At 45.6% G+C, this 14,483-nt stretch overlaps 2 protein-coding genes across 4 annotated transcripts in view; one reads left to right on the top strand and one right to left on the bottom strand.

Annotated features, from left to right (window-relative positions):
• The window catches only part of LOC125446630 (RNA-binding protein 4B-like), a 135,948-nt gene that overhangs the window by 1,461 nt on the left and 120,004 nt on the right, over positions 1-14,483 (bottom strand). The window lies entirely within an intron of this gene.
• LOC125446632 (SLAM family member 5-like) overlaps positions 1-14,483 on the top strand; it is a 47,257-nt gene that overhangs the window by 11,987 nt on the left and 20,787 nt on the right. For all 3 annotated transcript variants that reach the window (XM_048520349.2, XM_048520350.2, XM_048520351.2), the window contains one exon: positions 14,043-14,381. In XM_048520349.2, coding sequence (XP_048376306.2) covers positions 14,043-14,381 — 339 coding nt within the window. The remainder of the gene's footprint in view (positions 1-14,042; positions 14,382-14,483) is intronic.

Genomic DNA, 14,483 nt, shown 5'->3' with positions numbered 1-14,483 from the left:
AGATCCCTGTTTTTTTAAATGTTTTCAGTAGCATCAGAAGCTGCTGGGGTCACAACAGAGTTGAAAGCTTCAGTGAATGACGTCTCCTGGCTGCTACTCTCTCGGAATTTTCTTTTGTTTATTTTTTCCTCCTTATTGGGAAAACTGTGTGTGAGAATCTGTGTCTGAATTTTCCTTTTTGCTAAGAGATGTGTTTGTAGGATGTTACTATGTTGGAATAGTTAATTAGTAATGTTTACTGTATTTATTATGTTTTCCTGTGAAGTTGTTATCCTAAATTCTTCTCTCTTTGGTTATATTTTAACTACAGTGTTTAAATAAATTGTGTTTTGCCTAACACTGAGTAGTTTGACCAGTTGCATTGCACCTGGAACAGGCACTTCCCATTTGCTCTTTAAAGTAAGAAAAAGTTAGGGGCTAGGCTACCTGAAAATATTTTGAAGGTGGTTTGGTCCGTATCACCACCACCTTCTCAAGGGCAACGAGGAAATGGGCAACAATTGGTGGCCAGCACATATCCCACTAACAAATAAAATAAATGACTATCAGACCTTTACTTAACTTTCTCTTCATTCAGAATAACTCCACCATTACGTGGAGAGGTTGGAAATGCTGCCATCCCTAATTCCTGGTGCTACTTTAGTAAATATTTTCTGCATAATTTCCAAGGCTTTGCAGTCCATCCAGAAAGATAGTACAGATAAGCCAGGATTTCATAAAGGTGCAGGATAGGCCCTGGTGATAGTTGAAAGTCAGCTGGTAGCATCTATCCTGCGAGTCTTCAGGTTCAAATCCCACTCCAACTTTTGAGCAAGATAATCTGTAATGGTGTCATGACTGAGAGCTACAATGCCTGAAGTGCTGACTTTCTGAAGAGATGTTAAACTGAACCACAAATTGACTGATACTTTTCTGACATTACACCAATGACCACACTTCATAAAGTATCTAATTTTCTGCAATCTGCTCTGAGACATGGAGTGGTTTTGTTAAGTGTATTACAAATCTTTCTTTTAATTCCCTCTTTGCTTTTGTACTCTATTCCAAGATTGCTCAAAAAGCGCTTTTGAACAGCTTTCTAAATCTGTCCTGCCGTTTTCTAAGATTCTACTACATACACCCCTATGTCTCTCTCCATTCTTGCACTCCACTTTTTTGCATTAAATTGTTCCAATTATTTCATCATATTCTTCTTAATGTAGTCCATCACTTCACACTCTCTTCTGTTAACCATCCGTATAAATTTTGTCTGCCCAGTTCCTGGTCAAGGTCCACTGGAAAACTCCCCACTTGCCGGTTTCAGCTCTGGCAATGCTCAGGAAGCTTGACAAAATGTGGCATAAACTATCCTGCTTGATTAGCACCTGTTCACCACCTTCAACGTCCACCGCCGATGCACAGCAGCAGCGTGCTCCTTTTTACAAGATATACTGCAGCAAATCAATATGTTGTAGAACTCCTAGAATCCTTAGTGTGGAAGCAGGCCATTCAGCCCATCAAGTCCACACAGACCCTCCGAAGACATCCTACATCTCACCTAAACTTACCGCCCCACCTACCCTATCATTTTAACCCTGCATTTCCCATGGCTAATCCACCTGGCCTGCACACCCTTGGATCATTTAGCATGACCAGTCCACCTGACCTGCACATTTTTGGACTGAGCAAGGAAACCAAAGCACCCAGGCATGGGGAGAATGCACAAATTCAACACAAACGGTTGCCCGAAAGTGGAACAAAACCCAGGTGCTTGGTGCTCTGAGGCAGAAGTGCTAACCAGTGATCCACCAGGTCACCCAATTCACCATGGGTCCTTTGACAAATCCTTCTAAACCTGCAAATCACGGCATCCTGAAACAAAGGGGCTGTGAAGGCAAATAAATGCCATCACCTACTATTTGCCCTCCAAGCCACTAACGGTCCTGATTTGGAACTAACCATCTGTTATAGAGGTTTACGATATGGAAACCGGTCCTTTAGTCCAACTTATCCAGACTGGCCACTTTTCATAATAAATCTAGTCCCATTTGCCCGTGAGTTTTGAGAAGATTTGTAGCTCAGGTTGAGGTTCTGGATGTGAGTTTGCTCGCTGAGCTGGAAGGTTAGTTTTCAGACGTTTCGTCACCACTCTAGGTAACATCATCAGTGAGCCTCCGACGAAGCGCTGGTGTTATGTCCCGCTTTCTATTTATCTGTTTAGGTTTCCTTGGGTTGGTGATGTCATTTTCTGTTCTTTTTCTCAGAGGATGGTAGATGGGCTCCAAATCAATGTTTGTTGATGGAGTTCCGGTTGGAATGCCATGCTTCTAGGAATTCTCGTGCGTGTCTCTGTTTGGCTTGTCCAAAGATAGATGTGTTATCCCAATCAAAGTGGTGTCCTTCCTCATGTGTATGTAAGGATACGAGTGATAGTGGGTCTTGTAGCCACAAAACGGCATGACCCACTATCACTCGTATCCTTACATACACATGAGGAAGGACACCACTTTGATTGGGACAACACATCCATCCTAGGACAAGCCAAACAGAGACACACACGAGAATTCCTAGAAGCATGGCATTCCAACCGGAACTCCATCAACAAACACATTGATTTGGAGCCAATCTACCGTCCTCTGAGAAAAAGAACAGGAAATGACATCAACAACCCAAGGAAACCTAAACAGATAAATAGAAAGCGGGATATAACACCAGCGCTTCGTCAGAGGCTCACTGACGTTACCTAGAATGGTGACGAAATGTCTGAAAACTAACCTTCCAGCTCAGTGAGCAAACTCACATCCATTTGCCTGTGTTTGGTCCATATCCCTCCATCCCTATCCCATCCACATACCTGTCGATATGTTTCTTAAATGACAATATTGCACTCTCCTCCACCACAACCTCTGGCAGCCTGTTCTTTCACTGTCACCGCAATACAATTCATATCTGCCTTCATCACGTGGACTGAATCAGTTCAAGAAGGCAGCTCGTCACACACAGCAGCTCAAGGGTCATTTGAGCAATGAGTGATAGTTTGGCCAACAGAATGCAAGTACTGTAAATGAACACATTGAAAAGGAGCTGTGTTTTCTACCCTACTGTGTGTTGGAACTTTTGCCAAGCTCACTTCAGGCATTTGTGCTGTGCCCATTCTTGTTTCCAGCCTAAGGCCCAAAGAAATGATGTGGGTTGGCCTTGAGTACAATTATATTACAACTGAAAGGTCCCCTAAACCAAATGTTGAATGCTGAAGTGCGGTGTAGGGTGCATGGGCCATGTGAGCCTCAAACAAACATCTTTCATTCTTGACCAGTCATTTAGTTCCCAGTTGTGGATGAGCATTGCCTGCCTTCAAAGAATATGGGACAATATTTCCAAAATTTATTAGGACTGCCAAGTATAATTCTAAGACCATAAAAAATAGAAACAGGAGTGGGCCATTCATCCCCGAAGCCTGCTCCACCATTCAGTAGGATCACGGCTGATCAACATTCCTCACATCCACTTTCCTGCCCTTTCCCCGTAACCCTTGACTCCAAAATCATCAAGAATCTATGTGTCTCAGTCTTAAATATACACAAGAACTCTGCCCCTCAGTTCCCTGTGGAATGCCAAAGGCTCTCAGCCCTCTGAAAGAAGAAATTTCTTCTTGTCTCCGTCTTAAATTGGCACCCATTTACCCTCTGGTCTGAGGTTCTCTCCTGCACCCCCCCCCCCCCCCCCCCCCGGCCCCCGCCACGAGGGGAAACATCTCAGCAGTTACCCTATCAAACTTGTTAAGAATCCTGTATGTTTCAATGAGATCACCTCTCATTCTTCTAAACTCCAATGAGTAGAGTCCCAACTGTTTTTAGTCTTTGCTCAAAGAGAATCTCTCTATACCAGGAATTAACCAATGAACCTTCTCTGAACTCCAATGAAGTGATCTTTTTTATCTTTCCTTAAATAAGGGGACCAAAACTGCTAATGGCACTCAAGATCACGGAATATAGATTAATATGGCATAAGACAACATTCTTCTGGTGACAAAATCACAACTTTGCATCAGCCACTTGCTCTCAACCTCTTGGCTATGAAATTCAATACTGTGTGTAATCAGCCTCAAACTGTCATCCCAGATGCGGATGTTTTATGTACTGTATTTGGCAGAGGAGGTCAAGGGGTGGTCCCCTCCCCCCACTGCACCACACAACCAGCCCAGCTCTTCCCGTTTCCCCCCCCCCCCCCACTGCATCCCAAAACCAGCCCAGCCTGTCTCTGCCTCCCTAACCTGTTCTTCCTCCCATCCCAAGCCGCACATCCATTTCCTACCTACTAACCTCAGCCCACCTCCTTGACCTGTCTGTCTTCTCGGGACTGACCTATCCCCTCCCTACCTCCCCACCTATACTCTCTTCTCCACCTATCTTCTTTTCTCTCCATCTTCGGTCCGCCTCTCCCTATTTATTCCAGAACCCTCACCCCATCCCCCTCTCTGATGAAGGGTCTAGGCCTGAAACGTCAGCTTTTGTGCTCCTGAGATGCTGCTTGGCCTGCTGTGTTCATCCAGCTTCACACTTTATTATCTGGGAAATGACATGGGTTGTCTTTGCAAAGATGAGTAGAAGTTTAATAGATACCCACAAAGATAGGACTCTGCAGTGAATGGTAACGAGCAGAAACAGGACTTTCCGTTATTGTGGCCGCTTTGTGGATTATAGCAGTTTGGTGTTACGGCAGAAGATGGTGATTTACTTAGAATTCACAAACAAACTTTGTAAAATAAACAGTTTCCAGTAATTCATCAGGTTGTGGTAAAGTCACCATCATCCCACTCTGTCATTAGATCATTATAACCTGAGCATCACTACATCTCAGGCAAGGGCTGAGGTTGAGAAGGCAGGACATTCATTGTAACCTCCGCGGGTGCAGGAATGGAACCTGTGTTATTCATGTCACTACGCAATATAAACTCAGCAGGCCAGGCAACTAATCTAACTGTGACACCATCAGGAAGTGGTCACCACGCCAGAGCCCATTCGGTCACATCACCAATATAGATGAAGTGCCTGTGAATTTCCATCCTTGGACATATGGGTGGAAGGGTTCGAAACCAGTAAAACTCAAAATACATTAGAATGTTTACAGCAGTAATAGCCTGTTCAAGATTAAAGCCTGTGTTAACTTTCAAAAGTAAAATCACTGCTAAGCCTCCTGCAGGACTTTTCGTGCAAGTCAACGATAAGAACGGAATGGATGGAAATGGGTTCAGTTGAATAGCTATCCCAGTGACTTTCATAATGTTGTTGCTTAATAGTGTTCTGAACTGATATTATTGATGCAGTTAAGAGGATCTTGATGAATTAACAACCACATTGCAGTTATATTAGGAGTCTAATGTCTGTAGTTTAACCTTTTGGTTATGTACATCAACAAACGTTTCAAGGATTGTGTAATTGCAAAATGGAGAAAATGATTGTTTGATGGAGAGAAAGCCTTCATAAATGCCTGAATGCTCTTTATGCTTTGCGAGATTCAGTCGTCAAATTGTGAATGTTTTTAGTATAGTGAATTGTGGATGCTATTCATGCACAAAGTATTGTGAGATTATTCAACAAAATATAAAATATCCAGTTCAGCGAATAAGAGGAAGACAATTGTTCTGTTAAGAAAGGGAATTTCTTAAAAATGGAATCAACACATCTGATCCAGAGTGGGATACTTGCGGTGATGCCATAGCTAAAGAGACCTAGAATTCTCTCTGAATTGTCTGTAGGATGCTGTAAACAATGGGTTTAATGATTTTAAACTCAATGATTATGGTTAACGGTATATTTGTATGACTTTCAGTAAAATGTGCCAGTTTAATGTGAAATTATTTATTGATGCTACATTGTCATGTTTCAAAATAGTGACCATTCTCGCCCATGCTGGGAGTTCGCAGATTACAGTTTACAAAGTCTAGTCTTTGGAAGTGTTTTTAGAGGTTTTAGAGTTAGACATATTTGGTATGTTGTTGTTTTTCCTAAGTTGACTAAATTTACAATATATAAGGGACCAGCTACACCTCTAAAGCCAAGTTGGGGAGTATGCACTGACGTTGAGACGCGAGCTGTCCACAATGTAGAAATGTATCTTATGGGTTAATCTAATTTCTGATGTATTAACTGCTCTGGACAGACACACATTATGCAGCGATACATAAGCTCAGTAGCTATCTCTAGCAGTTCACTATCTTATCTTATCTTATCTGCTTCACTTTTGTACAGTCTCATTCTCACCCCAACCTCATCCTCATCCTCATCCTCTGCATATTATTGTGAAATAGCTCATAATATTACAGACAAAAGGGGAGAAATAAAACAAAAACATAAATAGCATGAGAATCGCAGCACGTCCAGTAGCATCTGTGGAGAAAGAATTAACGTTTTGTATTAGTGACCCTTCTTTGGAACACTGTCTGCACCTCAAAAAGTACTTTTCTGGCTTTAAAATACTGTGATATACTGAGGTCATGCAAAATGATGTAAAGAGTCATTACAACCATGGAGTTTTACAGCAGCAAAAGAGGCCTTTTGGCCCATCGGCCTGTCATGTTTGTGCCAATCATTGGATATCCATCTATTCTAAATCCATTTTCCGACACTTCGTGTGTAGTCTTTCAAGCTATGGTGTTTCAACTAATCATCTAAATAGTTCGTCAATGATTGATGGTTCCCACCTCTATCACCTTTTTAGGCAGTGGGTTCCAGAAGCACAACTCTCTGGTTTTTAAAAACAAAACAAAATTCCTCAAATCTCTTCCAAACCTTCTGCTCACATTAAAACAGTGACACCTGGTTATTGACCATTGTACTAAGAGGAGGTTTTAGAGTTAGACATATTTGGTATGTTGTTGTTTTTCCTAAGTTAACTAAATTTACGATATACAAGGGACCAGCTACGCCTCTAAAGCCAAGTTGGGGAGTGTGCACTGATATTGAGACGCGAGCTGTTTATGGCCCTCAGAACCTAGTACCCCTCAATTAGATATCCCTATTTGCTTGCTGTGCTCAAAGGAAAACCACCCGAGCTAATATAGTATCAGAGATAATGGGAACTGCAGATGCTGGAGATTCCAAGATAATAAAATGTGAGGCTGGATGAACACAGCAGGCCAAGCAGCATCTCAGGAGCACAAAAGCTGACGTTTCGGGCCTAGACCCTTCATCAGAGAGGGGGATGGGGGGAGGGAACTGGAATAAATAGGGAGAGAGGGGGAGGCGGACCGAAGATGGAGAGTAAAGAAGATAGGTGGAGAGGGTGTAGGTGGGGAGGTAGGGAGGGGATAGGTCAGTCCAGGGAAGACGGACAGGTCAAGGAGGTGGGATGAGGTTAGTAGGTAGCTGGGGGTGCGGCTTGGGGTGGGAGGAAGGGATGGGTGAGAGGAAGAACCGGTTAGGGAGGCAGAGACAGGTTGGACTGGTTTTGGGATGCAGTGGGTGGGGGGGAAGAGCTGGGCTGGTTGTGTGGTGCAGTGGGGGGAGGGGATAAACTGGGCTGGTTTAGGGATGCAGTGGGGGAAGGGGAGATTTTGAAACTGGTGAAGTCCACATTGATACCATATGGCTGCAGGGTTCCCAGGCGGAATATGAGTTGCTGTTCCTGCAACCTTCGGGTGGCATCATTGTGGCAGTGCAGGAGGCCCATGATGGACATGTCATCAAGAGAATGGGAGGGGGAGTGGAAATGGTTTGCGACTGGGAGGTGCAGTTGTTTGTTGCGAACTGAGCGGAGGTGTTCTGCAAAGCGGTCCCCAAGCCTCCACTTGGTTTCCCCAATGTAGAGAAAGCCGCACCGGGTACAGTGGATGCAGTATACCACATTGGCAGATGTGCAGGTGAACCTCTGCTTAATGTGGAATGTCATCTTGGGGCCTGGGATGGGGGTGAGGGAGGAGGTGTGGGGACAAGTGTAGCATTTCCTGCGGTTGCAGGGGAAGGTGCCGGGTGTGGTGGGGTTGGAGGGCAGTGTGGAGCGAACAAGGGAGTCACGGAGAGAGTGGTCTCTCCGGAAAGCAGACAGGGGTGGGGATGGAAAAATGTCTTGGGTGGTGGGGTCGGATTGTAAATGGCGGAAGTGTCGGAGGATAATGCGTTGTATCCGGAGGTTGGTAGGGTGGTGTGTGAGAACGAGGGGGATCCTCTTGGGGCGGTTGTGGCGGGGGCGGGGTGTGAGGGATGTGTCGCGGGAAATGCGGGAGACGCGGTCAAGGGCGTTCTCAATCACCGTGGGGGGGAAGTTGCGGTCCTTAAAGAACTTGGACATCTGGGATGTGCGGGAGTGGAATGTCTTATCGTGGGAGCAGATGTGGCGGAGGCGGAGGAATTGGGAATAGGGGATGGAATTTTTGCAGGAGGGTGGGTGGGAGGAGGTGTATTCTAGGTAGCTGTGGGAGTTGGTGGGCTTGAAATGGACATCAGTTACAAGCTGGTTGCCTGAGATGGAGACTGAGAGGTCCAGGAAGGTGAGGGATGTGCTGGAGATGGCCCAGGTGAACTGAAGGTTGGGGTGGAAGGTGTTGGTGAAGTGGATGAACTGTTCGAGCTCCTCTGGGGAGCAAGAGGCGGCGCCGATACAGTCATCAATGTACCGGAGGAAGAGGTGGGGTTTGGGGCCTGTGTAGGTGCGGAAGATGGACTGTTCCACGTAACCTACAAAGAGGCAGGCATAGCTGGGGCCCATGCGGGTGCCCATGGCCACCCCCTTAGTCTGTAGGAAGTGGGAGGAGTCAAAAGAGAAGTTGTTGAGTGTGAGGACGAGTTCCGCTAGGCGGATGAGAGTGTCGGTGGAGGGGGCCTGGTCGGGCCTGCGGGACAGGAAGAAGCGGAGGGCCTTGAGGCCATCTCCATGCGGAATGCAGGTGTACAGGGACTGGACGTCCATGGTGAATATGAGGTGTTGGGGGCCAGGGAATTGGAAGTCCTGGAGGAGGTGGAGGGTGTGGGTGGTGTCACGGACATAGGTAGGGAGTGCCTGGACCAAAGGGGAGAAAATGGAGTCCAGATAGGTGGAGATGAGTTCGGTGGGGCAGGAGCAGGCTGAGACGATGGGTCGACCAGGGCAGGCAGGTTTGTGGATTTTGGGAAGGAGATATAGCCTCTCTTTATAGCTGAATCACTTCAATCAGCAACATCCTGGTGAATTTCCTCAGCATTCTTTCTAGTGCAATCATGCTCTTCCTATAGTGCAGTGACCAAACTGCAAGTTACTTGTTACTTTCCTTCACCTCTGGGGTAAGTGGTGATAATACTTCAGGAACTGGCACAGTCTGTTGCTTCATCTAAACACACCACACCAGATCAGTTAAAGCATTTAATCATCTAGAGTTCTCTCCAAAGGATAGCACAAGAACAGGCACTTGATAGAGATAAGGAAAAGCAATCAAAATTCTGTTCATGGTATCAATATGTGACAAGCAGCCGGAATTTTGTCCCACTATTCATTTGTGGGATGTGGGTGTCGCTGTTCGGCTGGTGTTTATTGCCTGCCCATAGTTGCCTTTGAGAAGGTGGTGATGAGTTGCCTTCTTGAAGTGCTGCAGGCCACCTGCTGTAGGTTCACCCACAATGCCGGTAGGGAGGGAGTCCTGGGATTTTGACCCAGTGACTGTAAAGGAATGGTGATATATTTCCAAGTCAGGATAGTGAGAGGCTTGAAAGGGAACTTGAAGGTGGTGCTGTTCCTATGTATTTGCTGTTGTGCTGTCCCTCTGGATGGAAATGGTTGTGGGTTTGGAAGGTGCTGTCTGAGTGAATTGGTGAATTGCTGAAGTGCATCGTGTAGCCAGATGAAATGGACACGACCCCTTCAGAAGGCCATAGTCTGCTTTTGCTAACTCTGCAGAGCTCTGTACAAACACTCAGTTTCTTTCCGCCATTTCACTGTTTGCAACATTACAACAGTTCCTTCTTTAGTTACTACTGGAATCGGTGTCTACGTGCAGATCAAAATGTAAGGGCTTTGTAAGGAAAGCCACATCTCCGTAACTTCAGGTCGCGACCAAGGCTGCAACTTACACTGTGTAAGAACTGGTGTTGGCTGAATTAGATACATCTGTTAAAATCACGTAGTTCCTCAAAGGCTGGGAGGAAACATTTCAGCGCAAATACATTGCACCATTTCTTTTGAAACGCAAAAATGTTTTGGCTGAAATAGTTGTTGAAAACATGGGCAGATGTTTGCTTTTAATATGCCACCTTTATTCAGTTTGAGTCTTGGATCAAAGTATGGGATAAGCAAACGGAAATACCTGCTGTACAGTATAATAGTATAATTATGAGGACTTTAATATTGGATACTGCTGTTCCCAGCACCACCTGGATTCAAATATTTACAGAAAGGTTACACCCACATGCACGAAAGCCTGAAAGTCAAAGAAGTCAAAAACAGGTTTTTTCAGCAGGCAAAACTGTCCTTTTGAATTGACATGTTGAAAAAAACAATTAAGTTGGTCAGTCATCTCATCTGCTATTCTCTAAGTCTTATGCTTAAATTTACTATCTTTTGCTTATTTGTCTACGTTGTAACACTGTATTAAATAATTAATGTGGTATCTGTATTTTGAGGCCACTGTGAGGCCTCAAATAACGAATTTCATTTTCAATCATTCATAGTTTATCCAATTTACCTACTCTGTAGCCTGTGATAGAATTTATTTTTAGAAGATGCTGCTCATTTGTAGCCATTGATATTTAATTCATCTGAAGGACAAAGCTGTTTTTGTACATCAATAGGATATGGGAGATTCTGTCCACACTGGGTGTTTTGTTTCTATCACTTGTTGCTCAGAAGGTGTTAGGAGTCACATGTAGCTCTGACCAGTTAAGGGCAACAGAGGTGAGGGAGGGACTGGATTGAGGATGTGAGACTGGAATAAGTTAGTGCAGGATCTGATGAAGAAAGGTCACTGGATCTGAAACATTAACTCTGCTTTCTGTCCACAGACGGTGTCTGACTTGCTGAGTTTCTCCAGCAGTTTCTGCTTGTGTTTCGGATTTCCAGCAGCCACGGTTCTTTGATTTGTCTTTTGGCTGATGAACGTTTCAGTTTTGCTTTCACAGTCAGTAAGATTGATCAGCCAATGGGCATGCAGGCCTTTGACACCAAGGGCAGGAGGGTAGCAAAGGAGCGAGGCCCCTGAGGGTGGTGGGGTAGCTGAGGAAGGGTGGGGCGTGTTTGAGGATAAAACTTGAAAGCGTTTGTACAGGGATAATGGGAACTGCAGATGCTGGAGAATCCGAGGTAACAAGGTGTGAAGCTGGATGAACACAGCAGGCCAAGCAACATCTTAGGAGCACAAAAGCCAACTTTTCAGGCCTAGGCCCTTCATCAGAAAAGGGGGATGGGGAGAGGGTTCTGAAATAAATAGGGAGAGAGGGGGAGGTGGACCGAAGATGGATAGAGGAGACAGACAAGTTAAAGCGGCGGGGATTGAGCCTGTAGAGGTGCGTATAGGTAGGGAGGGGATAGGTCAGTTCGGGGAGGATGGACAGGCCAAGGGAGTGGGATGAGGTTAGGAGGTGGGGAATGGAGGTGTGGCTTGAGGTGGGAGAAAGGGATAGGTGAGAGGAAGAACAGGTTAGGGAGGTGGAGACGAGTTGGGCTGGTTTTGGGATGCAGTGGGGGGAGGGGACGAGCTGGGCTGGTTGTGAGATGCTGTGGGGGAAGGGGATATTTTGAAGCTTGTGAAATCCACATTGATACCATTAGGCTGCAGGGTTCCCAAGTGGAAAATGAGTTGCTGTTCCTGCAACCTTCGGGTGGCATCATTATGGCACTGCAGGAGGCCCAGGGTGGACATGTCATCTAAAGAATGGGAGGGGGAGTTGAAATGGTTTGTGACTGGGAGGTGAAGTTGTTTGTCGCGGACCGGTGCACACTCCCGTCCAACCCCACCACACCCGGTACCTTCCCCTGCAACCGCAGGAAATGCTACACTTGCCCCTACACCTCCTCCCTCACCCCTATCCCAGGCCCCAAGATGACATTCCACATTAAGCAGAGGTTCACCTGCACATCTGCCAATGTGGTATACTGCATCCAATGTACCCGGTGTGGCTTCCTCTACATTGGAGAAACCAAGCGGAGGCTTGGGGACCGCTTTGCGGAACACTTATGCTGGGTTCGCACTAAACAACTGCACCTCCCCAGTCGCGAACCATTTCAACTCCCCCTCCCATTCTTTAGATGACATGTCCATCAAGGGCCTCCTGCAGTGCCACAATGATGCCACCGGAAGGTTGCAGGAACAGCAACTCCTATTCTGCTTGGGAACCCTGCAGCCCAATGGTATCAATGTGGATTTCACCAGCTTCAAAATCTCCTCCCACACCACCCCCCCCCCCCCCCCCCACCACCACTGCATCCCAAAACCAGCCCACCTCATCCCCGCCTCCCTAACCTGTTCTTCCTCTCACCTATCCCCTCCTCCCACCTCAAGCCGCACCTCCGTTCCCTACTTCCTAACCTCATCCCGCCCCCTTGATCTGTCCATCCTCCCCGGACTGACATATCCCCTCCCTACCTCCCCACCTATACTCACCTCTACTGGCTCCATCCCCGCCCCTTTAACTTGTCTGTCTCCTCTCCTCCTATCTTCTCCTCTATCCACCTTCGATCCACCTCCCCCCTCTCCCTATTTGTTTCAGAACCCTCTTCCCCATCCCCCATTTCTGATGAAGGGTCTAGGCCCGAAACATCAGCTTTTGTCCTCCTGGGGTGCTGTTTGGCCTGCTGTGCTTATCCAGCTCCACACTTTATTGTCTAGGGTTTGCACAGAGGTCGGATGGGGATTGGGTGTGAGGTGGGGAGGAGTGGAGGAAAGTCTGGGTTTGGAGACCTCTCTCAAGAAATTACAGTCCTTGGATTGAGGCCAAGGCTCTCAGAGTAGGTCATAGGAAGTTTGGAATGTTCAGGGTTTGGCGTCCAATTTCGAGGCTTTGGTGAGACAAACTTCCTGGAGCTGGAATGTCCCTGATTCCTGGATCAAACTGCCTTCACCTGCCTTTGGCTATTCGGACACTCTCTGGATTCAGATAGCTAATAGCATGCTGGGATTATGGTGACTTCATTGTACTCGTTAAACTCAGGTCCTGTTTGTATTATCGCTGAACTGTTAGCCCAGAGACCCAGATTTGAATCCTGCTACAGCAGATGGTGTAATTTGAATTCAACAAAATATCTGGAATTGAGAAGCTAATGGTGACCATGAATCCATTGTCAGAAAAACACCTGGTTCACAAATGGCCTTTAGGGAAGAAAACTGCCATCCTTACCCTGTCTGGCTTACATGTGACTCTAGACTCTCAATGTTTTTGACTCCAAACTGCCCTCAGGGCAATAAATGCTGCCGAGCTAGTGATGCCCTTATCCCATTAATGAATTTTACAAAGTCTGCTCCCTTGGATAGTTGTGAAAGATGTTCTTGGCTATTTGGATGGGGAGCAGCGGAATTTTCCTTTATCTCGACCAATATTTTCCTTCAACCTACATCATTAAATTCATTGTTTGGTTATCAGCTCATTGTTTTCATTGTGTACGAAAACAGACATGCTGTATTTCCTACATAACAGGGTGACTATGCTTACAGAGTACTTTACTGACTGTAAAGTGCATTAGATGATTGTGAAAGGCGCTACTTAATTGTAAATGATCCTTTATTCCATGCTTTTGGCTTTGCTGTGGGTTGATGGTAGCAGTACAGTGATTTATGAGTGAAACTCTCTCACTGCAGATTTATCTGACTTCAGAGCGAGGCTTCTAATTAATGCTATATTGGCGCCTGTGCATATGAGTTGAGCTGATGAATAAACTCAAACAGGGAACAGATAAGGTTCTGACTGACTTATTTTGTCTTGTTATAATAATCATGGTGAGGAGCAACATTTATGGGATCTTGTCAACAGCACCCACTTCGTCATGAAGGATGCTCTACAAAATGCTTTGCACTTAAATTACTGGAGGATACAATGTGTAGCAAGGTGATAAATACAAACTAACCAAAAATGAAGACCCTTATAGTTTATTTTTCTGCTCCCTAGGTCTCGGACTGGCTGATGGGAATATAGCCTCTTCACGCTTGCTGAATGGAAGCCTCGGGCAGTCTTTTTCTTTACCAGTGCATATTCCATTTGCAGACCCTTTGATACTTACTTGGGACTTCAGAAGCTCAGACGCTGGGAAAAAAAATCAAATCTGTACAAAATCCCAGAACAATCCAGCAAAATGCAGCGATGATTTTAGACAAAGGGTCCGTTTAAACCTTTCCGACTACAGTCTGGAAATAAAGAGCCTGACAAAAAGTGACCAAGGCTGGTATGAAGTTAATGCAAGATCAGAACAGGTTGTTCATGCAGAACTCATGGAACTGCGAGTGTATGGTACCTTTACTTTAAATAATTCATGTACTGTTGCCGATATAACTTTTACAACAAAATATGAGGCAGATCCTTGATGACCCTCCATAAAACTTGCCTTTTCTT

The sequence above is a fragment of the Stegostoma tigrinum genome, chromosome 34 (assembly GCF_030684315.1).
Source record: "Stegostoma tigrinum isolate sSteTig4 chromosome 34, sSteTig4.hap1, whole genome shotgun sequence".
Lineage (NCBI taxonomy): Eukaryota > Metazoa > Chordata > Chondrichthyes > Orectolobiformes > Stegostomatidae > Stegostoma > Stegostoma tigrinum.
The sequence above is the reverse complement of the archived record's forward strand: the minus strand, read 5'-3'. Positions and strand labels throughout refer to the sequence as shown.